At 32.8% G+C, this 26879-nt stretch overlaps 2 protein-coding genes across 2 annotated transcripts in view; one reads left to right on the top strand and one right to left on the bottom strand.

Annotated features, from left to right (window-relative positions):
* Nucleotides 1-26879, bottom strand: part of LOC145268772 (thymidine kinase 2, mitochondrial-like) — a 121177-nt gene that overhangs the window by 59626 nt on the left and 34672 nt on the right. The gene's annotated exons all lie outside the window — the stretch shown is intronic.
* LOC145268774 (dehydrogenase/reductase SDR family member 2, mitochondrial-like) overlaps nucleotides 11957-26879 on the top strand; it is a 58352-nt gene continuing 43429 nt past the window's right edge. The window contains exon 1 of the mRNA XM_080124380.1: nucleotides 11957-13041. Within this exon, the coding sequence (XP_079980506.1) occupies nucleotides 12983-13041 (59 nt within the window). The 5' untranslated portion in view covers nucleotides 11957-12982. The remainder of the gene's footprint in view (nucleotides 13042-26879) is intronic.

Raw genomic sequence — 26879 nt, 5'->3', positions numbered from 1 at the left:
TTGTTTTTAGTTGAGTAGCCCATACCATTGTTGCTAGGGTGACGGTGAGGCTACAATATGGTCCCCTTCTTAGAAAATTGATTAGGAAAATTAATTCAGTAATAAATGTATGTTTATAAGATGTCAGGAATGTGAACTGTTCTTCCTGATTTGGTGCAGATGCCAAGTTTGGGTGCTTCTGTCGGTGGGTTCATTTGAGAGAAATCTCTCTCCATCCAAGCGTGTTTAATGCGATCGATAGAGACTGTATCTTTGTTGTTGTTCTGAATTATAGTGATGTGTTTCTTGGCTCACTGTAAAACTTTGAAAAAACCCTGGTAATTTGGTGTGAGTGGTCTTTTAACTGCATCATTTCTGATGAAAACGAATTTGCTTTTCTCCAGATTTTGAGGCAAATATGATGGGGATTCCTATCAGCGAGGAAGGGTATATGTAAGTTTCAACATTTTGTGGCGGATGTTCTGCACAAATGAACTTGTTGAGGTCGGAGTGGGAGTGTGGAAAAATTGGACTGGCAGGGAGAGACATCCCATACACTAGTTCTGCGGTTGCACACTCTAGATCGGTTTTTAGTGTATTGTGGAGGGACAGCATTGTCAAAGGCAGATTTTCGACCCAGTTGTGTGTGCTGAGTTTCGCTGATAGGGATGTTTTCAAAGATTGGTGGAATCATTCAACAAGTTCGTTAGCGCATGGGTGGTATGCTGTTGTCTTAATATGTTTAACACTGAATAACTTGGAGAATTCATTAAAAAGTGCCGATTAAAATTGTGGTCTACAGTCCATTGTGAAAACCTAGAGTATGCCGAAATTTGCTATCCAGTTAGTGAAGATAGTTTTCACCACAGTGGTGGTCGAGTATTTTTGATTGGTCAGCAACCGTCCATCTGGAAAATTGGTCTATGACTGTTAACAGGTACTGATATCACTGGCATAGTGGGAAAGGTCTCATGATGTCTATGTGAATGTGCAAAAGAAATGCACGTGGGGTGGCAAAAGTTCTGACTGGTGATTTGGTGTGGATCTTGCACTTTTGGTATTCTATGCATACAGAGGCCCAATTCCTGATGTCCACATTCATGTTAGGCCAGACCAAATGATTGGCTATGAGTTTGAATGTAGCTTGCTTGCTGGGATGAGATAGGTTGTGAAGTTGGTCGAATACTCTCTTCCGCAGTGAAGGAGGAATGTACGATCGTGGTGCTTCTAGCGTAACGTCACCGCATAATGTTTTGTCGCTGAACGCAGATGGTAATTCTACTGAACACAGAGAGGTTTGCTTTATGACTGACGTTAAGGTTGACTCGGTTTTTTGTTCATCAGCAATCAGGTCCTGACTCAATAAGTTCTCATCCAATGCATTAATGTACATTCTGTATCGGCGACTGTATTGAATCTTCCTTTGACGTGACGTATATCCATGGTAAATTGAGATATGTAGTCAAGGTGGCATGTTTCATGAGATGCGCATATCTGTTTTCCCTCATATTTATTGCCTAGATGATAAGTAGTTTTCATGATATGAAGAAATTACTTTTTCAAAAAGTGGGGGATCACTTTCCTATATAAATTTAATGTAAAATGGGCAGCCACTTTCTGGTCACTTAGTAATTTCTTCATATCATAAAACAAATTCAACTGTAATATCCGTTTACAGCATCCCCGAAAACTGGCGCTTTTTTTTACTAAGAGATTCGTTTACATTTAATTTGTGTTTACTTTTTCTTCTTTCTTTCGTTCAACATATATTTCTTTTTCTTTCTTTTTTTTAAATCGAGACATTTAACAATTTCTCTTTTTTTTCTTCTTTAATACTGTTTTCATACTTTTTTTTTACGGCATATTGTCTTTTTTTTTAATTTGTACTTTTTCCCCGTGTTTAGGTGTATGTTTTCGTTTCCATTTAAGATATTTTGTTTACATTAGGGGAGGCGGTGGGGATCAGGGGGTGTTGTAGCAGCCTGATTTCAGCGAACACTTCCCTAATGTAAACAAAATTTTTGTGAAATAATTAACTGCAGAAGCACCTGTTAAAAATTATACAAGTTCTATAATGAAAAAAGAATTAAAAACAAAAGTAAACCGCTTTGTAAACCGCTCGTGTAAGCTTACATTATTAGCGTCCTAAATTAGGAGATGAAAAAATGAATGAATCTCTTAGTAAAAAACAGTGCCGGTTTTCAGGGGTTCTGAAAACGAATATCACAGTTTAATTTGTTTTATGATATGAAGAAATTACGGTACTCATGCAGAGAGTGATCCGTGCTGAAATAATAACGTTATTATTTAAAAAGCCATTCTTAACATGGGGAGGGAAGGGTGTTTTGTACCTATTCTGTACTTTAATCTTACAATTGAATAAAAAAACATATCATAAAACTTTAATTAAACTTGGAAATACGATTTCAAAAATAACGCGGATCACTCTCTGCATTAGCACCAAAATTACTAAGTGGGTGCTCATTTTATGTTAAATTTATATAGGAAAGCGAACTCCCACTTTTGGAAAAAGTAATTTCTTCATATCATGAAAATTACTTATCTGCCCCAAATTAAGCGTGATATTCGTTAGTCGTCAATTTAAAGTGTTTTGAGGAGCTGGAAAGAAACTTGACATTGACCCTCGCGGAGAATGCTCTATTTTACGGTTGTTGTAAAAATCGAACGGAAATTTAAATTTTGCTAGGTTTTAAATTTGGTACATTTTTACATTACGTCCAACTCATTGTTCACATTCGACACGTCAACTTTTATAGGGGCCCTGTCGATGGGGCATTAGAATACACCGACTGCCCCCTTGCAGAGCATAAAAGTCCTTCAATGGAGCTACCTGTTGGCCGTGGGTAGCAACCCGTGATGCCTAGGAAACGGATCCTGGTGACTGAGCAACTGATGCCTAGGGAAAATAAAAGTATCAGTTGCAACATTCCACTTTGGCCTTGTACTAGGCTAGACAGGCGGTTGGAGAGGCCCGATCCGATCAATTGGCTAGTCATGTCAAGCCCTAACACTTACACTGAAAATGTCAACTATAACATTAAAAAAAAAATAAATAAATAACCAAATTTAATCTAAAGATAATACAATATCTTATTACTACAAACATAGATAAACCAGGTAAGTGTTAGAAGGTGATTGCAAGGGTCAATCAATTGATGAGACAAAACCACACAACTGCTCCCTAACCAATGTTTCTATCAAACTGGGAAAGAAGAAACTAAAGGAGGAAACAGGAAATGATGGAACAAACTCAACCAATTGAGTATACCTTTTTTGTATCCCTGGGATGAAAAGGTGAATGGGTTTCCCCCCTTACATCTCCCAGTTTCGGGCTCCAAGGAGGGTGGGGAGCAAAAGAGATGAAAATCTAAACAAACTTCCATGGATATAATAAACCCAAACAAAAAACCCAGAAACCAAAAAAATACAACAAAATCGAAAAGAACCCACTCTGACGTAACCAGCTCAGACAGTGAACAAGAATATAACTATGAAATAATTGATAAAGAAAAATACCCAAGATTCATAGTAATCGAAACTGTAGAAGGAAAAAAGATCAGCGATCTGTCTCCATTCTTAATTGAAAAAATTCTGTCTCAAAATAGCAACCCAAAAACAGCAAAAAAAAATGAAGAATGGCAATCTACTTGTCACAGTAGACAATTATAAAGACGCAAAAAACATCTTAGAGACGGAAAAATTCCATATCTATAAATGCAAAAGTTTTGCCCATGAAAGATTAAACACATCAAAAGGTGTCATAAAAAGCCATGAATTCACCTTGGCTACAACAGAAGAAATAAAAAATCAATAGAATACTAGATATAAAAACCTAAACAAAAACCAAACAAAATAAAACGAACTTATTTATGCAAATGGATAAAAACATCATACAGTGGAACAAACTACGAAGAAATCAAACAGCATAATTGGCCTACAGGAAACTCTTCTAAAAGAAATGGACACCATCAACTTCAAAGGATACCACATTTACAATCAAACAAATAGATCACAAACAGATAACCGACCAATAGGTGGCACCTCAATTATAATAAAAAAACAGATACCACATATAAAATTACAACTCCAAACAAACCTTCAAACAATAGCAATTAAAGCTACACTCCACCGACCAACAATTATTTGTTCAATCTACATTCCACCTAAACATAAACTAAATAAAACTGAAATTGAAGAGCTGATAACACAACTCCCCACACCTTTTATATTAATGGGGGGGACTTCAACGCCCATAACAAAATGTGGGGATGTGAGAATATTAACCAAACTGGGAAAATCATTGAATCATCACTGGAATCACCCGAAATAGCTATATTTAACGACAAAACACATACATACCTTCACCCAGGCACAGGAACGACATCAACTATCGACCTAACACTATGCTCCCTCACAATATTTATGGACTTCTAATGGGAGGTACATAACGACTAATGCGGCAGCGATCACTTCCCAATTTTTCTCAAAACCCAAGAACCTACAACAGAAGAATCAAAACCAAAATGGCGAATTTATAAAGCTAACTGGACTGAACTTAGCAAACTTTGCATAAATCTAATTAATCAAGAAATAGTTAACAAACCAGATCCTATGTTAGCTTTCACCAATACACTAAACGAAATAGCAATCAAGACAATCCCAAAATCTTCCACCAAACCACACCCAAAATCAACGCCATGGTTCACAATAGAATGTAAGCAAGCAATAACCAACAGGAAAAAAATGCTAAAACACTTCAAACAACATCCTACAAAACCCAACCTTCAAAAATACCTACAAGCACGAGCAAAAGCGCGCTATATTATAAAAGAAAAGCAAAAAAGAAACCTTGCAAGACTATATTTCCAAATTGAACAACAACACGCCATCAAAAAAAACATAGGAAATAATAAGAAAAATAACTGGAAAAAAACTTGGAACACCAATAAATAATATAAGTACTGGTAGACAAACTATAAACAAAAAAAAAAATAGCAAACATAATCGCAAATGAATTCAGCCAAAACTCATCATCCAACCACTACTCCCCCAAATTCCAAAAATATGAAAACAACGCAGAAAAAGAAAAACTCAACTTCACATCCTATTCACAAGAATACTATAACATCTCTTTCATTATAACAGAACTAAAAAATGCAATTCATAAAAGTAAAGATACAGCTACCGGTCCAGACGACATCCACTATCAATTTCTAAAGCACATGCCAGGCACATCTCTCAACATTCTCTTACAGATAATTAACAACATATGGTGGACTAACAATTTCCCAAAACACTGGGTTGAATCCAATATCATCCCAATTCTTAAAACAGGAAAAAATCACTCCAACCCTACCAATTATCATCCCATCGCCCTAACAAGCTATATATGCAAAACAACAGAAAGGATGGTCAATACAAGACTAATGTGGCATTTAGAAAAATATAACCTCATTTCTACACACCAAAGCGAATTTAGACAAAATCAAGGTACTAACAACCAACTTATTCGACTAGAAACATATATTCGTAACGGTCTAATAAGAAACCATCAAGTGGTCTCAATCTTTTTTACTATCAAAAAAGCATATGACACCACGTGGAGGTACGGAATCTTAAAAGATATTCATATTATGGGAATCAGAGGAAACCTAGCAAAATTTATCCAAGAATTCTTATCCCACAGAACATTTAAAGTATGCTTAGGAAATATAAAATCATATCAATACACACAAGAAACAGGGATACCACAGGGTAGTGTACTATCTGCCACCCTTTTTCTAATTAAAATCAACGGTATAATCAAAAATGTTAACATGGGATTTGAAAAAAACATTATTTGTTGATGACTTTCCAATAACTTGTTCATCACCAAATATGCCAACTATCGAAAGACAAATGCAATATTGCCTTAACAAAATAGATCTTTGGGTTAACCAAAATGGATTCAAAATGTCCAAAAACAAAACCACATGTATCCACTTTTGTAAGAAACAAAAACACCACCTTGACCCACAGCTCAAACTAGATGGGCAACTAATACCAGTCGTACAACATACCAAATTTCTAGGTATTATTTTTGATAATAAACTAAACTTCAAGGAGCACATTAACAAATTAAAACAAAAATACTTAAAAAAATAAATATCTTAAAAATAGTATCAAACCTAGACTGGGGAGCAGACCAAGATACAATGCTCAAAATATATCGCTCACATATCAGATCCAAACTGGACCGGTTGTGCCATATACAGCTCTACTTACAAATCCTACAAAAACAAACTACTAACAATACAGAATCAAAGTTTAAAACTTAACCTGGGAGCCTATTGAACTTCACCAATGGAAAGCCTGCATGAACTAACCCTGCATTTAAGATGGGAAAAACTAGTGTTACAATATGCAACAAAACTACAAAGCAACCCCGAAAACCACCCATACAAAACTACCTTTAACCCATAATGTACAAATTTTTATTCAGGGAAACCAACAAGTATACTCTCCTTTGGACACATAATTAAAGAAATAATACATCAAATCAATGAAAACTCCAACAATATAATTACTCAAAAAATAAATGACAGACCACCATAGACATTACACAAACCAAAAACCGACCTAACACTTACTGCTTACAAGAAAAACATTACAAATAATATAACAAACAGAAGCAACTTTGGAGAACTAAAAGAAAAATATGCAGAATACATAGAAATATACACCGATGGGTCTAAAACTATAAACGGAACAAGTGCAGCATGCACAGATGGACAAAATCAATATCAAATACGACTGCCCAACGAGGCTTCAATATATACAGCCGAACTACAGGCCATCAAAATAGCTCTCAAACACATCAAAGACATCAATGAACAAAAATTCATAATACATACAGACTCCCTATCCTGTATTATTGCCCTTGAAGTAAAATCAAAACACCCTTTTATCACAGAAATTATACAAGAATACAATGAAATAACCGAAAAAAACAATAAAAAAATAAAAAAATTATAATAGCCTGGATACCAAGTCATGTCGGCATCCCAGGAAATGAAAAGGCAGACAAACTGACTAAAGAAGCCACAAACCACCAAATGGAAAAAATTAAAATACCGCACACAGACCTAAAAAGAAAAATCAACGGATATATAGAAAGCAAGTGGCAAGAGGAATGGAACAAATGCACTGCAAACAAATTGCACGAACACCAACCAATAATTATAAACGAAAAACAAAAAAAATTTTAGGGAAGAAGAGAAAAAATTGTACTAAACCGAATAAGAATCGGACATACAAAATTAACTCATTCCTACCTAATCAAAACGGAGGAAACACCAAATTGCACACTCTGCAACCAACAACTAACAATTAAACATCTACTGACAGAATGTAGAAAACACAAACACACTCGGAAGAAATATTTTAAAACAACAAACATTAGAAAAGTGTTCCAAGAAGTGGAACCCCAACAAATCATAAACTATTTAAAAGAAACAAATGTATTCAAACTCCTATAAAGTAAACAAGTAAAATTCATTTTAGAAAAACACACCTCTTACAACTAAAACAATTTTTCGGAATACCTAAAACATCTTGCTTCAAAAGAGAAACTTTCCAAGAAACTTAAAATATTTTTACAAGAAACTGAAAACCTATTATATCAACAAAACTTTTTTGGTATTAAATGACCCTTAGAGGTTGAAATGCCGTTAAACAAACACACTCACTCACCAGTCACCACTCACTTTTATAGGTTTTCAGGTATGCTGACAAGGTTGGGGGGTCTATTTCGAAAGCTGTTCTTAACATCGGGATGTTGGGGTGTTTATTCTTTGTAAACATACCCGAAAACCTATAATAGTTGACATTTCCTATGTGAGTGGTGAGAGACTCAGACACACCACTTGTGAGTTGAGTAAAAAGGAAAAAAAAAAAAATAGCAAAAAGGTATACTAAATTGACTTTTTTCGTTTAAAAATTAAATTATTTCGTTTTTGTTAATAAAATTTTATTTTGGTACTGGTCGCGGTAAGAGTTCCCTGCCGAACACCCTAAAAAAACAATGACTTCTCCCCGCGCAGGCGCAAAGGACATGTTTTAGTTGCCATAGTAACAAAACTTTTTATCGACATTGTTTTACTGTTTATGAATATTGAAATAAAATACATTACTACACATTTATTAATATCTTTTTTTTTTTTTACTGTTTATGTGTCAATTTTATCGACTTTTTCTTTTCTTATATTGAAATATTATATATATGAAATATTGAAATTATTCTTATATTGAAATAAAAGACATTACTACACATTTATTAATAATATCTTCTTTTTTTTTTTACTGTTTTACTGTTTGTCACTTTTATCGACTTTTTCTTTTCTGTTTTAAATGACTACGTTTTACACATTTATTAATAATATCTTCTTTTTTTTTTACTGTTTATGTCTCACTTTTATCGACTTTTTCTTTTTTAATAGCATTTTCTTAAAATGAATATTAAAATAATTTCCCAACTTTTTTCATTTCTATGTGTTTTTAGTTTTGTGTGTTGAATGAAACTTTTTTTTTTTTTTTTCATTACAACAATAGTTATCTACCCCGGTTCTTTGGCTGACAAACGACATCTGTCGGCGGTTCTTGAAACTAAATTACACGCATTCGCTTCATGTTACTGACATGCAGAACTGCCAATGGTGCCATAGGTGTTATTGTAAATTAACACTCTTAGCTAATTCCGTAAAATGAGATTCTACTTTTTTATGCGAATTTGCACCCTCCCCATGTTAAGAATGGCTTTTTAAATAATAACGTTATTTCAGCACGAAAAAAACATTAAACTTTAAGCTTAGAAATACGATTTAAAATATAGCGCGGATCATAAGTGCACTAGCACCCATTTTCTTATTAATAAATGTTTAGTAATTATTTTTTCTTTTAATATTCATAAACAGTAAAAACGTCATTTAAAAAGAAAATGCGGTACTGGTCGCGGTAAGAGTTCCCTGCCGAACACCCTCCAAAAACAATGATGTCTCCCGTTTCTCGCGCAGCCGCAAAGGACATGTTTTAGTTGCCATAGTAAACAACTTTTTATCGACATTGTTTTACTGTTTAAAGACATTACTACACATTTATTAATAATATCTCACTTTTAATCACTTTTATCGACTTTTTAAAACTTTTTTTTTACTCTTTTTAAATGACAACGTTAATGTTTATGAATATTGAAATAAAATACATTACTACACATTTATTAATATCTTTTTTTTTTCTTTACTGTTTATGTGTCACTTTTATCGAATTTTTTTTTTTTTACTGTTTATGTGTCAATTTTATCGACTTTTTCTTTTCTTATATTGAATATTGAAATAGAAGACATTATTACACATTTATTAATAATATCTTTTTTTTTTTACTGTTTTACTGTTTGTGTCACTTTTATCGACTTTTTCTTTTATGAAAGTTATCGGCGGTTCTTGAAATTTACTTACCACAAAACTTGTCGGCGGTTCTTGAAATTTACTTACCACAAAATGATGATAGAATAATAAATTTACTTACGTTTAATCAATGTTATTTTCTTTTTTAAATAGCATTTTCTTTTTAAATGACGACGTTTTTACTGTTTATGAACATTAAACTTTAAGCTTAGAAATACGATTTAAAATATAGCGCGGATCATAAGTGCACTAGCACCCATTTTCTTATTAATAAATGTTTAGTAATTATTTTTCTTTTAATATTCATAAACAGTAAAAACGTCGTCATTTAAAAAGTAAATGCTATTTAAAAAAGAAAATAACATTGATTAAACGTAAGTAAATTTATTATTCTATCATCATTTTGTGGTAAGTAAATTTCAAGAACCGCCGACAAGTTTTGTGGTAAGTAAATTTCAAGAACCGCCGATAACTTTCATAAAAGAAAAAGTCGATAAAAGTGACACAAACAGTAAAACAGTAAAAAAAAAAGATATTATTAATAAATGTGTAGTAGTAATGTCTTCTATTTCAATATTCAATATAAGAAAAAAAAGTCGATAAAATTGACACATAAACAGTAAAGAAAAAAAAAGATATTAATAAATGTGTAGTAATGTTTTATTTCAATATTCATAAACATTAACGTTGTCATTTAAAAAGAGTAAAAAAAAAAGTTTTTAAAAGTCGATAAAAGTGATTAAAAGTGAGATATTATTAATAAATGTGTAGTAATGTCTTTAAACAGTAAAACAATGTCGATAAAAAGTGTTGTTACTATGGCAACTAAAACATGTCCTTTGCGGCTGCGCGAGAAACGGGAGACATCATTGTTTTTGGAGGGTGTCCGGCAGGGAACTCTTACCGCGACCAGTACCTTTATTTTTATTAAAAATATCTTTCGTTTTTTTTGTTTTATATATATATATATATATATATATATATATATATATATATATATATATATATATATATATATATATATATATATATATATATATATATATATATATATATATATATATATATATATATATATATATATATATATATATATATATATATATATATATATATATATATATATATATATATATATATATATATATATATATATATATATATATATATATATATATATATATATATATATATATATATATATATATATATATATATATATATATATATATATATATATATATATATATATATATATATATATATATATATATATATATATATATATATATATATATATATATATATATATATATATATATATATATATATATATATATATATATATATATATATATATATATATATATATATATATATATATATATATATATATATATATATATATATATATATATATATATATATATATATATATATATATATATATATATATATATATATATATATATATATATATATATATATATATATATATATATATATATATATATATATATATATATATATATATATATATATATATATATATATATATATATATCCGGGCACTCCCAAGCTCATGAATCCGCCATTGGTAATCACCTGTTGAGTATAAATAGGTGTGCCGATCAATATTCCGATGGGTGGTTTTCTGTTTTATACAGTGCTAGGTCGAACTATCATCTCAATATCATTGAGGCGTTAGTTATTAACAACTCTCGACCTAGCCTGTGTAGACAAAAGATTCTGAAACACCAGTTGGAGATATTCATTGATTTAAAACCACCTGAACAGTGAGAATTTTTTTTTTTTTTCTCCACTGTTCTTCCAACTGAAACCAAAAATTCCCCTCTTCCCTCATTCGTTTTCTTAGTTTTTAATTTATCATTCTGACGTTTCCTCTTAGAGGGTCAGACGATAAGGCCTTAAGGAAATTTTAATTTCACCTGCCCATTTCTTGTTTTTTTTGGTATTTAAATTAAATTATGTTTCCTCTGAAATTTCTCCTTCCATTTTGCTGTACCAAAAATTTACTTACATATATATATATATATATATATATATATATATATATATATATATATATAAACAAAAAATATATATACACCACCCGTCCCCCCCTGCCCCTCCACCGCCCTATGTAAACATAATTTTTGTGAAAAATTAAACAGTTCTTCTGCTCGGTGTATATGTCGGCGCGTTACTTATGGAAAAACGGTAAATTAAACTGCAGAAGCAGTAAGCACCTGTTAAGTATTGTACAAGTTTTATAATTGACCCCCCCCTCAAAAAAAAAAAATAAAAATAAAAAACGAAAAATAAAAATGCTTTTGTAGACCGCTCGCGAAAACTTAATTTTTTAGATCAATTAAAAAAAGCATCAAAAACTACGTAACACAGAAAAATGAACTACATTTTGTTTTTAAAAACTTTCTTGTTATTTTAAATGTCTGCTAAAAAATTCTTCCGCGATGTGACAAGTCACCTTACTACGCGCGTCCATGCGCGAACGCATCCGCATCATGTAAGAATAGCATAAACGATGGCGGTGAGTGTCGGCACAAAATAGTGCGAGGGTTCAGGGGTTAATACCATGCAAATGGTAAATTTGCGACGGGTTTGAATATCAGATTCGTTGTCAGCGACCCCGAAAACATTCAAAAACAAATTTTATTGGTCAGTGTTCTGTTGTAGTTAAAGTAAACATTTACCCAGTAAATTTTTCTGCTGGTCGCCATGGAACTCAACGCCCAAGAAATGCATAATTAAAAAAAAACTGTTTTTCATTTTTTAATTTCCTGATTAAACTGTGCCTTTATAGCTTCAAAAATCATCATGTAAACTGACAAAATCTATCCATCGCCATAAAAAGGTAAAACAGAAAATATCTACTCGGTCATGGTAGCCGTTTATAAAATCGGAAAGTGCCAACCGGTGTTTATCAAAAACAAACAACAACAAAAAAGGCCAAACTTATTTTTTATTTTATGCATTTGGTTTCAACAATTAAAAAAAGATTTTGATGGGACTTGTGTGCATTTTTACATACCCTTGTAAATTTAGATAGCCATTCTTAACTTGGGAAGGGAGTTGTTAACTCTTCCTTTGACACGGACAGAACTCTCCTAAAATAAAAACATAAATTGTTAAAATGCACAAGTACCTTAAACAATAAAAAATAATTCTTTATTCTCCAATTCTCATCGCACGCATGACTTGCACTATTCGGACTATGATCAAAGTATTGTATCTGTTCTGGACCCCGTCAGTAAGGGAGAGATCCTTCTAGACTAAGGAATTAAAAAAAAAAATTGTCGCAATCCTTTTTAATGGGTGAGATTTCCCCCCACATTAAAAACCGACCTTAACTGCCATCGTGGGGAGGGAAGTCGATAGCAACTTATATAATAACCCGGTAAACAAATATTTACATATATTTTTTGATTTCTATGCAAGGTGAACGAACGCCCGAAAGGTCGATCTAAGCCGGACTTTGTCATTACGATTTCACATCGTTTTTATCACATAAGTTAAACAAAATGTCGAATTTCGCAAAACTTGCTGGCAAAGTTGCCGTAATAACTGGTTCTACTGCTGGGTAAGTGCTTTTTTATTTACAAAAAAAGATTTTTTTTAAATCAACTATAATATGCTTTCATGAATCACAGGTAATTGTATTTATTGTTACACTTCGTTTAATGATCGAAATTCAAAGTTCGATATGGACATTTTGCAGTATAGACAACAAAACGAAAATAAATAAATAAATAATAATAATGTGGCTAAAAGACAAATATTTAACAAATAAATGTTACCAAAGGCAAGATCAACTGTCCGTTCGTTCCGGCGTTCCGGGTTTAATTTTAATACAAAAACCACATGTAATATTTCCCTCATTGTTTTTCGCCTACAAATAAAATTGTTTGTCTTAAATTTAATGTTTTATTCTCCACTTAGCTGTTTTTTCCCTCGACACCAACAAAACAAAAAAAAAGTTATATCACTGAAAAAAAGAAAAGATATATATATATAACAAATAAATGTTCCTATTTACCCCCCACGGACAGAGTTAGACACCAGGGTCGTTTTTTAACGTGGAGAAAAGGAACAAAAATTAAACATTATCTCAGTCGTGAAGGATTTGTCTTCACTAAGAAGATAACAAGAAGTGCAGCACTGCAGCAGCACTCAGCAGCAGCATCTGAAGAACAGTTACTACACTTTGGTCTTAGCCCGAAGGCCAAGAAATGGCGGCCGACTCTCTCGGAGACGGTAAGTTTTGGGAAAAAGAGTTATAAATAAAAAAAACAGTCAAAATACTGTTAAAAACCCGCCAAATATATGTCAGCCTATGTCACGGTATGTTTTCGAGCTGAATAAACATGTTACATTAAATATAAACACTAAAAACATATCCAGTTGGGTAGAAAAGTAACTTATCTTGCGTTTGATAACATTTATTTTTTATATATTTGTTTTGTGACAACTTTTTCGAATCTATGTGTACAGTAAAACAAACCCATATATATATATATATATATATATATATATATATATATATATATATATATATATATAATATATATATATATATATATATATATATAGGTGAAAGAATGGTTTGTCTTACACTCGTGGCAAAAACTACACAAGAAGTACCAAAACGTTATGTTTTTGTTCGAATTTATTTGTCGTATTTAAGAAATGACCAACGTTTCTTTTTAAGTAAGAAGATAAATAAAATAAAAATGTTTTGGGTTTTCTTTCCGCACCAGCACAGCACCACACCACGCACCAGTCACCACGTAACAATTCGTTGTTCATTCAGGTATGGAAAGTCAAAACAAATACACATATGCCCCCTAAGTTCCGGTCCCGTGTCAGAGGGAGCGTTAATTACTTTCAGTGTCATACGTAGGTCATCCGCCATGTTTTTTCGCCGGTCTTACTAAAAATGTACGTCTACTTTATGTCCGTCTAATTGCTGCTAATGATGATTATGAAGCAACTTCTTTAAAACCACTTCCGGTGTTTGCCAGTGGAAATTATCGTGTGCTATTTATAATATATATATATATATATATATATGACTGAAACAACTATCATCCCTTCTATCATCCCCCTCCCATACCTATACCCCTTCCAATGCCCCCCCCCCTCTGGGGAACAAAATCTTCCCCACACTAGGAACCGATCCTGGGTCTGGCCATACCCACATGGGGAGACAAATAAATAAATAGAAACATTAAAAAATCCCCTATACATATTTTAAATACACCCCTCTTTCTAAACAAACATAATATAAGGAATACCCGAAAAGACTAAAACGAAAAATCACAATACTAAAATCCAAGAATCCAAAAAATAAATATCAAAATAGAATGAAAGCACCCCTACCCTTATTTCAGAAGAGCTAGTCCTCCCTCCCCACACATACACATTAGTAAAGACCTCACCTCGGACCACAGTCGCCTTCCTAAGGAAGCAAATAACCCCAAAATACTATAAAACAATATACACATTCCCAAACCAACAAAAGCAAACACACACACACACACACACACCCTAAAGGAAAAGAAAAAAACATTAGCAGAAAGAGATAGCCAAGGCCAATAAAAGAGTAATAAAAATTGAGCATGCCAATGAATAATAAACACTTACAAGCCTCCACTCCTTGGAAAAACTTCAAATTAACTATGAAAATCGCTATTTTTACATCTCCAACACATTTGAAAATAATTTCTGACGAGGACGCATCACAGAACGTCTGAAACGCGCATAAAAACGATTTCAATGACTTAAAAACATTATCACAATGATCCAAACATAATTCCCAATGAAAAACCAAGACATGGAATAATAAAATAATGTTAAAAAATACACATTGTTGGTGACTACTCCCTTATTCAAATATATATATATATATACAGCGTGGGCCAAAATAAGGGTCCTATTTTTAAAAATTCATAAATTCATGTAAGTTTTAAGAAGTGTTTTTCGGCCAAAATTTGTTTTGTTTATTTCAAAAAAATCTCGGAAGGGTCAGTCTACACACACATAAAGTTTGGTGAGTTTAACTTTTAATTTGTGGAAGTTATTCAAATTTAAAGATAGGACCCTTATTTTGGCCCACCCTGTATATATATATATATATATATATATATATATATATATATATATATATATATATATATATAATCTTTGTTAAAGAAAATACAATAATGTTCGGACAAGTGATTTTTTCCTAAGAATTTGTAAAATACAATAACAGATCTACATAAAATAAAATTAGAATCATATTTAGTAATTTACACTAGTTTTGGGGGATTCAAAAACAAGAAATGAATCGAGTTTTCGAACATTATTCGCATGCTGTTTGTTTGTTTTTGCGTTAAACATTTTGTAAAAAAAATGCTTTTTTTTTTCTTAGGGAAATATTTTTAAAAACTAATAATAAAATACGAGTCAAAAGTAAAAAAGAAAACACTCTGGCGTACAAAAATGCTGGACGGTCCCATCGACATTTCCAAGTACGGGCGCCTCGGGCGACTAGCAGTTATCTAATGCCTTTCGAAGTATTCTAAAACGGTTTTTAGTCATATGTCAAATACATAGGAAAAGAAAAAAAAAGCGTAACGGAAGATTAGGTGACTAGTGACTCGATGTGAGCAAGTAAAACGTGACGAAATTTTGGGTTCGTCACCAAAATCCGTTTTTCATGGTAACAAAAAGGAAAGAAAAAAAGGGGAAAAAATCATTTATGGCAAATTTCTCGGAAAAGATTAACTAGTGGAAATGAGCGAAAGAAATGCAGACCCGAATAAGTTTAAAATGATTCAAGTTTATTAAAACAAAAAAATTATCGATTGCCTTTATTTCTCAAGGCTGGGGTTTAAAAAAAACTCTTAAGAAACATTTAAAATACATATAAAAAAATACAAAAAAAGGCGTCAATCCTTACTTGCAAGAAAGGCTGAAAGAAAAGAACATATAAAAAACGGAAAACAGTCCTTGTTTAGAATTCAGTCCTTTTAACAAAATGTTCAGTCTTTCTTTGACAAAATGTTCTTTTTTTTTCTTTTCCGAAAGGACAAACAAAAAATTTCCTTGACCTAAAATGGGAGAAAGAAGTAATTTCCTCTGTGAAGGCTCATGTGCTTTTTAATTCAAAGGGGAGAGAAGATCATAAAGCCGCTTTGGTAGGCTTTATGTGTACAAATACAGGGTAAATTCTTGAATTATGGAAGATTTCCTTTCTGAAGGAAACTTTGGTTGAAAAATCTTTCAAAGAGGGGATTTCCTTTCTAGGGGCGATATTCTGCTCGTATCGTCGGCGAAATTAAATTTTGTTCTTTTAGAAAAGAACTCCTCAACACACGGTAGTTTCCTTCATTAGTCCTTTGAGAATAATAATTTACCAGTTGTAAGACTCGTTTGTCTTTTAATACCCGGTATTAATCTTCCAGTCGTAAGACCTTGTTGCCTTATAATGACTGAGAATAAAATAATGTTAATAGTTTAGTACCAACCAATGAAGTTCTAAACAAACGTCTTTCTCCAAAGGAGGAGAGAAAAAACCGTAGAATTTAACGTCAAGAATCCTTTCAGACGGAGCCAAATAGTGTCCTTCTTCTTGGCCGGCTAGATTCGAACTGACGAAAAAGAGCAAAAGCCCTTTCTACCTCCTTCTCCTCCTCATCCTCCCTCCAGAAAGTAGGAGTGGAGCTGGCTGCTAGAAAGCGAACTATACCGATGCTGATGATGATGGAAGTGACCTGCCGGTCAAGGAATGCGTTCCTTGACCCAAATGGTGAGATGTTGAATGTGTATAAATAAAAAAATAAATAAAAATTATTTCTCTATTAAAAATTTCAACAAAGGCTATTGTGTGTGTGTGTATTTTTTTTTCATTGTTTTGTGTTCGTTTATATAAAAGTATATCACTTTATAAAATATTTATTTATATTTGGCAAGGTTGACTTGAGATGTCCATAAGATAGCGGCTGTAAACGAATGTAAAAAATGAAAATGGAACGGAACGCACATTTGGGGTCGCTGAAAACGAGTCTGATATTCAACCCTGTTTTAAATTTACGTTTGCATGGTATTAACCCCTGAACGCTTGGACTACGCACGAGCACGAGGTAGCATACACAAATTTACATTGGTCGTCGCTCGTCGACAAGTACTTTTCCTGATATTAATGCGTGTGTGTTGTTTTCACTGGTCGCAAAAACAACACATGGCGACCAGTGAAAACAACACACAATACACTGGATAATAAACGCATTAATATCAGGAAAAGTACTCGTCATCACTTTTGTTCGAACATGTTTTTCCTCACATATATACACCCACATGTACGCACGCACATACGCACACACACGCACGCATATACACATCCTCATACACACACACGCACATGTACGAACACATACGTGTACAAGGACGCACACATGTGAAACGTCACTTTTCCTGAAAGGAATTCTAGACATGCGCAGTCAGAACACTCACCCCGATATAAAAGTCCACAACACTATTCAATTTCCTCTTTCTCCCCTTTTGCCTGGTTGACACCAGTGTATATATACATTATATATATATTATATATATATAGTATATATATATATATATATATATATATATATATTATACATTATATATATATATATTATATATATTTTATATATATATTATATATATAATATATATATAAAATATATATACAAAATATATATAATATATATATATATAATGTATAATATATATATATATATATATACTATATATATATAATATATACATAATGTATATATACACTGGTGTAGCTGGGGGGGGGGGGAGGCCGCCCCGGGCGGCACACCTGAGGGGGTGGCATTTTGAGAGGGTAAAAATAGAAAGTAGAAAAAATAAAAAAATATAAACAAAAGCTAACAAAAAATATGAAATTTTATACCAAAAAGGTTGTAAAAAATCGGAATTTTAATGGGGTATCGGAATCAGAAAAAATGTGTCCCTATCTTTTTTAGTGTCAGGAGGGGGGGCATGGGGGCGGCATTTTAAAATGGTAAAAGAGGAAAATCTAAAAAAATGCTAACAAAAAATCTGAAATTTTATATCGAAAAGGTTGTAAAAAATGGGAACTTTTGCAGTTATTGGAATCGCAAAAAGGTGTCCCTATTTTGCGAGCGGCATATGTTAGGGGGCGGCATTTTGAGAGAGTAAAAATAGAAAGTAGAAAAAATAAATAAAAATAAACAAAAGCTAACAAAAAATATGAAATTTTATACCAAAATGGTTGTAAAAAATCGGAATTTTGGGGGGTATCAGAATCAGAAAAAATGTGTCCCTATTTTCTAAGCGTCAGGGGGGCGGCATGGGGGCGGCATTTTGAGATGGTAAAAGGGGAAAATCGAAACAAATGCTAACAAAAAATCTGAAATTTTATATCGAAAAGGTTGTAAAAAATGGGAACTTTTGTAGTTATTGGAATCGCAAAAAGGTGTCCCTATTTTGTGAGCGGCATATGTTAGGGGGCGGCATTTTGAGAGAGTAAAAATAGAAAGTAGAAAAAATAAATAAAAATAAACAAAAGCTAACAAAAAATATGAAATTTTATACCAAAATGGTTGTAAAAAATCGGAATTTTGGGGGGTATCGGAATCAGAAAAAATGTGTCCCTATTTTCTGAGCGTCAGGGGGGCGGCATGGGGGCGGCATTTTGAGATGGTAAAAGAGGAAAATAAAAAAAAATGCTAACAAAAAATCTGAAATTTTATATCGAAAAGGTTGTAAAAAATGGGAACTTTTGTAGTTATTGGAATCGCAAAAAGGTGTCCCTATTTTGCGATCGGCATATGTTAGGGGGCGGCATTTTGAGAGAGTAAAAATAGAAAGTAGAAAAAATAAATAAAAATAAACAAAAGCTAACAAAAATATGAAATTTTATACCAAAATGGTTGTACAAAATCGGAATTTTGGGGGGTATCGGAATCAGAAAAAATGTGTCCCTATTTTTTTAGTGTCGGGGGGGGGGGCGGCATTTAGAGATGGTAAAAGGGGAAAATCGAAAAAAATGCTAACAAAAAATCTGAAATTTTATATCGAAAAGGTTGTAAAAAATGGGAACTTTTGTAGTTATTGGAATAGCAAAAAGGTGTCCCTATTTTGCGAGCGGCATATGTTAGGGGGCGGCATTTTGAGAGAGTAAAAATAGAAAGTAGAAAAAATAAATAAAAATAAACAAAAGCTAACAAAAAATATGAAATTTTATACCAAAATGGTTGTAAAAAATCGGAATTTTGGGGGGTATCGGAATCAGAAAAAATGTGTCCCTATTTTCTGAGCGTCAGGGGGGCGGCATGGGGGCGGCATTTTGAGATGGTAAAAGGGGAAAATCGAAAAAAATGCTAACAAAAAATCTGAAATTTTATATCGAAAAGGTTGTAAAAAATGGGAACTTTTGTAGTTATTGGAATCGCAAAAAGGTGTCCCTATTTTGCGATCGGCATATGTTAGGGGGCGGCATTTTGAGAGAGTAAAAATAGAAAGTAGAAAAAATAAATAAAAATAAACAAAAGCTAACAAAAATATGAAATTTTATACCAAAATGGGTGTAAAAAATCGGAATTTTGGGGGGTATCGGAATCAGAAAAAATGTGTCCCTATTTTTTTAGTGTCGGGGGGGGGCGGCATTTAGAGATGGTAAAAGGGGAAAATCGAAAAAAATGCTAACAAAAAATCTGAAATTTTATATCGAAAAGGTTGTAAAAAATGGGAACTTTTGTAGTCATTGGAATAGCAAAAAGGTGTCCCTATTTTGCGAGCGGCATATGTTAGGGGGCGGCATTTTGAGAGAGTAAAAATAGAAAGTAGAAAAAATAAATAAAAATAAACAAAAGCTAACAAAAAATATGAAATTTTATACCAAAATGGTTGTAAAAAATCGGAATTTTGGGGGGTATCGGAATCAGAAAAAATGTGTCCCTATTTTCTGAGCGTCAGGGGGGCGGCATGGGGGCGGCATTTTGAGATGGTAAAAGGGGAAAATCGAAAAAAATGCTAACAAAAAATCTGAAATTTTATATCGAAAAGGTTGTAAAAAATGGGAACTTTTGTAGTTATTGGAATCGCAAAAAGGTGTCCCTATTTTGCGAGCGGCATATGTTAGGGGGCGGCATTTTGAGAGAGTAAAAATAGAAAGTAGAAAAAATAAATAAAAATAAACAAAAGCTAACAAAAAATATGAAATTTTATACCAAAATGGTTGTAAAAAATCGGAATTTTGGGGGGTATCGGAATCAGAAAAAATGTGTCCCTATTTTCTGAGCGTCAGGGGGGCGGCATGGGGGCGGCATTTTGAGATGGTAAAAGGGGAAAATCGAAAAAAATGCTAACAAAAAATCTGAAATTTTATATCGAAAAGGTTGTAAAAAATAGGAACTTTTGTAGTTATTGGAATCGCAAAAAAGGTGTCCCTATTTTGCGAGCGGCATATGTTAGGGGGCGGCATTTTGAGAGAGTAAAAATAGAAAGTAGAAAAAATAAATAAAAATAAACAAAAGCTGACAAAAAATATGAAATTTTATACCAAAATGGTTGTAAAAAATCGGAATTTTGGGGGGTATCGGAATCAGAAAAAATGTGTCCCTATTTTCTGAGCGTCAGGGGGGCGGCATTGGGGCGGCATTTTGAGATGGTAAAAGGGGAAAATCAAAAAAAAATGCTAACAAAAAATCTGAAATTTTATATCGAAAAGGTTGTAAAAAATGGGAACTTTTGTAGTTATTGGAATCGCAAAAAGGTGTCCCTATTTTGCGATCGGCATATGTTAGGGGGCGGCATTTTGAGAGAGTAAAAATAGAAAGTAGAAAAATAAATAAAAATAAACAAAAGCTAACTAAAAATATGAAATTTTATACCAAAATGGTTGTAAAAAATCGGAATTTTGGGGGGTATCGGAATCAGAAAAAATGTGTCCCTATTTTCTGAGCGTCAGGGGGGCGGCATGGGGGCGGAATTTTGAGATGGTAAAAGGGGAACATCGAAAAAAATGCTAACAAAAAATCTGAAATTTTATATCGAAAAGGTTGTAAAAAATGGGAACTTTTGTAGTTATTGGAATCGCAAAAAGGTGTCCCTATTTTGTGAGCGGCATATGTTAGGGGGCGGCATTTTGAGAGAGTAAAAATAGAAAGTAGAAAAAATAAATAAAAATAAACAAAAGCTAACAAAAAATATGAAATTTTATACCAAAATGGTTGTAAAAAATCGGAATTTTGGGGGGTATCGGAATCAGAAAAAATGTGTCCCTATTTGCTGAGCGTCAGGGGGGCGGCATGGGGGCGGCATTTTGAGATGGTAAAAGAGGAAAATCAAAAAAAATGCTAACAAAAAATCTGAAATTTTATATCGAAAAGGTTGTAAAAAATAGGAACTTTTGTAGTTATTGGAATCGCAAAAAGGTGTCCCTATTTTGCGAGCGGCATATGTTAGGGGGCGGCATTTTGAGAGAGTAAAAATAGAAAGTAGAAAAAATAAATAAAAATAAACAAAAGCTAACAAAAAATATGAAATTTTATACCAAAATGGTTGTAAAAAATCGGAATTTTGGGGGGTATCGGAATCAGAAAAAATGTGTCCCTATTTGCTGAGCGTCAGGGGGGCGGCATGGGGGCGGCATTTTGAGATGGTAAAAGAGGAAAATAAAAAAAAATGCTAACAAAAAATCTGAAATTTTATATCGAAAAGGTTGTAAAAAATAGGAAGTTTTGTAGTTATTGGAATAGCAAAAAGGTGTCCCTATTTTGCGAGCGGCATATGTTAGGGGGCGGCATTTTGAGAGAGTAAAAATAGAAAGTAGAAAAAATAAATAAAAATAAACAAAAGCTAACAAAAAATATGAAATTTTATACCAAAATGGTTGTAAAAAATCGGAATTTTGGGGGGTATCGGAATCAGAAAAAATGTGTCCCTATTTTCTGAGCGTCAGGGGGGCGGCATGGGGGCGGAATTTTGAGATGGTAAAAGGGGAACATCGAAAAAAATGCTAACAAAAAATCTGAAATTTTATATCGAAAAGGTTGTAAAAAATGGGAACTTTTGTAGTTATTGGAATCGCAAAAAGGTGTCCCTATTTTGTGAGCGGCATATGTTAGGGGGCGGCATTTTGAGAGAGTAAAAATAGAAAGTAGAAAAAATAAATAAAAATAAACAAAAGCTAACAAAAAATATGAAATTTTATACCAAAATGGTTGTAAAAAATCGGAATTTTGGGGGGTATCGGAATCAGAAAAAATGTGTCCCTATTTGCTGAGCGTCAGGGGGGCGGCATGGGGGCGGCATTTTGAGATGGTAAAAGAGGAAAATAAAAAAAAATGCTAACAAAAAATCTGAAATTTTATATCGAAAAGGTTGTAAAAAATAGGAACTTTTGTAGTTATTGGAATCGCAAAAAGGTGTCCCTATTTTGCGAGCGGCATATGTTAGGGGGCGGCATTTTGAGAGAGTAAAAATAGAAAGTAGAAAAAATAAATAAAAATAAACAAAAGCTAACAAAAAATATGAAATTTTATACCAAAATGGTTGTAAAAAATCGGAATTTTGGGGGGTATCGGAATCAGAAAAAATGTGTCCCTATTTGCTGAGCGTCAGGGGGGCGGCATGGGGGCGGCATTTTGAGATGGTAAAAGAGGAAAATAAAAAAAAATGCTAACAAAAAATCTGAAATTTTATATCGAAAAGGTTGTAAAAAATAGGAACTTTTGTAGTTATTGGAATCGCAAAAAGGTGTCCCTATTTTGCGAGCGGCATATGTTAGGGGGCGGCATTTTGAGAGAGTAAAAATAGAAAGTAGAAAAAATAAATAAAAATAAACAAAAGCTAACAAAAAATATGAAATTTTATACCAAAATGGTTGTAAAAAATCGGAATTTTGGGGGGTATCGGAATCAGAAAAAATGTGTCCCTATTTTCTGAGCGTCAGGGGGGCGGCATTTTGAGATGGTAAAAGGGGAAAATCGAAAAAAATGCTAACAAAAAATCTGAAATTTTATATCGAAAAGGTTGTAAAAAATGGGAACTTTTGTAGTTATTGGAATCGCAAAAAGGTGTCCCTATTTTGTGAGCGGCATATGTTAGGGGGCGGCATTTTGAGAGAGTAAAAATAGAAAGTAGAAAAAATAAATAAAAATAAACAAAAGCTAACAAAAAATATGAAATTTTATACCAAAATGGTTGTAAAAAATCGGAATTTTGGGGGGTATCGGAATCAGAAAAAATGTGTCCCTATTTTCTGAGCGTCAGGGGGGCGGCATGGGGGCGGCATTTAGAGATGGTAAAAGAGGAAAATAAAAAAAAATGCTAACAAAAAATCTGAAATTTTATATCGAAAAGGTTGTAAAAAATGGGAACTTTTGTAGTTATTGGAATCGCAAAAAGGTGTCCCTATTTTGCGAGCGGCATATGTTAGGGGGCGTCATTTTGAGAGAGTAAAAATAGAAAGTAGAAAAATGAATAAAAATAAACAAAAGCTGACAAAAAATATGAAAATTTACACCTAAATGGTTGTAAAAAATCGGAATTTTTGGGGGTATCGGAATCAGAAAAAATGTGTCCCTATTTTCTGAGCGTCAGGGGGGCGGCATGGGGGCGGCATTTTGAGATGGTAAAAGGGGAAAATCGAAAAAAATGCTAACAAAAAATCTGAAATTTTATATCGAAAAGGTTGTAAAAAATGGGAACTTTTGTAGTTATTGGAATCGCAAAATGGTGTCCCAATTTTGCGAGCGGCATATGTTAGGGGGCGGCATTTTGAGAGAGTAAAAATAGAAAGTAGAAAAAATAAATAAAAATAAACAAAAGCTAACAAAAAATATGAAATTTTATACCAAAATGGTTGTAAAAAATCGGAATTTTGGGGGGTATCGGAATCAGAAAAAAATGTGTCCCTATTTTCTGAGCGTCAGGGGGCGGCATGGGGGCGGCATTTTGAGATGGTAAAAGGGAAAATAAAAAAAAATGCTAACAAAAAATCTGAAATTTTATATCGAAAAGGTTGTAAAAAATGGGAACTTTTGTAGTTATTGGAATCGCAAAAAGGTGTCCCTATTTTGCGAGCGGCATATGTTAGGGGGCGGCATTTTAAGAGAGTAAAAATAGAAAGTAGAAAAAATAAATAAAAATAAACAAAAGCTGACAAAAAATATGAAATTTTATACCAAAATGGTTGTAAAAAATCGGAATTTTGGGGGGTATCGGAATCAGAAAAAATGTGTCCCTATTTTCTGAGCGTCAGGGGGGCGGCATTGGGGCGGCATTTTGAGATGGTAAAAGGGGAAAATCAAAAAAAAATGCTAACAAAAAATCTGAAATTTTATATCGAAAAGGTTGTAAAAAATGGGAACTTTTGTAGTTATTGGAATCGCAAAAAGGTGTCCCTATTTTGCGAGCGGCATATGTTAGGGGGCGGCATTTTGAGAGAGTAAAAATAGAAAGTAGAAAAATAAATAAAAATAAACAAAAGCTAACAAAAAATATGAAATTTTATACCAAAATGGTTGTAAAAAAATCGGAATTTTGGGGGGTATCGGAATCAGAAAAAATGTGTCCCTATTTTCTGAGCGTCATGGGGGCGGCATTTTGAGATGGTAAAAGGGGAAAATCGAAAAAAATGCTAACAAAAAATCTGAAATTTTATATCGAAAAGGTTGTAAAAAATGGGAACTTTTGTAGTTATTGGAATCGCAAAAAGGTGTCCCTATTTTGTGAGCGGCATATGTTAGGGGGCGGCATTTTGAGAGAGTAAAAATAGAAAGTAGAAAAAATAAATAAAAATAAACAAAAGCTAACAAAAAATATGAAATTTTATACCAAAATGGTTGTAAAAAATCGGAATTTTGGGGGGTATCGGAATCAGAAAAAATGTGTCCCTATTTTCTGAGCGTCAGGGGGGCGGCATGGGGGCGGCATTTTGAGATGGTAAAAGGGAAAATCAAAAAAAATGCTAACAAAAAATCTGAAATTTTATATCGAAAAGGTTGTAAAAAATGGGAACTTTTGTAGTTATTGGAATCGCAAAAAGGTGTCCCTATTTTGCGATCGGCATATGTTAGGGGGCGGCATTTTGAGAGAGTAAAAATAGAAAGTAGAAAAAATAAATAAAAATAAACAAAAGCTAACAAAAAATATGAAATTTTATACCAAAATGGTTGTAAAAAATCGGAATTTTGGGGGGTATCGGAATCAGAAAAAATGTGTCCCTATTTTCTGAGCGTCAGGGGGGCGGCATGGGGGCGGCATTTAGAGATGGTAAAAGAGGAAAATAAAAAAAAAATGCTAACAAAAAATCTGAAATTTTATATCGAAAAGGTTGTAAAAAATGGGAACTTTTGTAGTTATTGGAATCGCAAAAAGGTGTCCCTATTTTGCGAGCGGCATATGTTAGGGGGCGTCATTTTGAGAGAGTAAAAATAGAAAGTAGAAAAATGAATAAAAATAAACAAAAGCTGACAAAAAATATGAAAATTTATACCTAAATGGTTGTAAAAAATCGGAATTTTGGGGGGTATCGGAATCAGAAAAAATGTGTCCCTATTTTCTGAGCGTCAGGGGGGCGGCATGGGGGCGGCATTTTGAGATGGTAAAAGGGGAAAATCGAAAAAAATGCTAACAAAAAATCTGAAATTTTATATCGAAAAGGTTGTAAAAAATGGGAACTTTTGTAGTTATTGGAATCGCAAAATGGTGTCCCAATTTTGCGAGCGGCATATGTTAGGGGGCGGCATTTTGAGAGAGTAAAAATAGAAAGTAGAAAAAATAAATAAAAATAAACAAAAGCTAACAAAAAATATGAAATTTTATACCAAAATGGTTGTAAAAAATCGGAATTTTGGGGGGTATCGAAATCAGAAAAAAATGTGTCCCTATTTTCTGAGCGTCAGGGGGCGGCATGGGGGCGGCATTTTGAGATGGTAAAAGGGAAAATAAAAAAAAATGCTAACAAAAAATCTGAAATTTTATATCGAAAAGGTTGTAAAAAATGGGAACTTTTGTAGTTATTGGAATCGCAAAAAGGTGTCCCTATTTTGCGAGCGGCATATGTTAGGGGGCGGCATTTTAAGAGAGTAAAAATAGAAAGTAGAAAAAATAAATAAAAATAAACAAAAGCTGACAAAAAATATGAAATTTTATACCAAAATGGTTGTAAAAAATCGGAATTTTGGGGGGTATCGGAATCAGAAAAAATGTGTCCCTATTTTCTGAGCGTCAGGGGGGCGGCATTGGGGCGGCATTTTGAGATGGTAAAAGGGGAAAATCAAAAAAAAATGCTAACAAAAAATCTGAAATTTTATATCGAAAAGGTTGTAAAAAATGGGAACTTTTGTAGTTATTGGAATCGCAAAAAGGTGTCCCTATTTTGCGAGCGGCATATGTTAG

This window comes from Euprymna scolopes, chromosome 44 (assembly GCF_053919585.1).
Source record: "Euprymna scolopes isolate OS-2025 chromosome 44, ASM5391958v1, whole genome shotgun sequence".
Lineage (NCBI taxonomy): Eukaryota > Metazoa > Mollusca > Cephalopoda > Sepiida > Sepiolidae > Euprymna > Euprymna scolopes.
The sequence above is the reverse complement of the archived record's forward strand: the minus strand, read 5'-3'. Positions and strand labels throughout refer to the sequence as shown.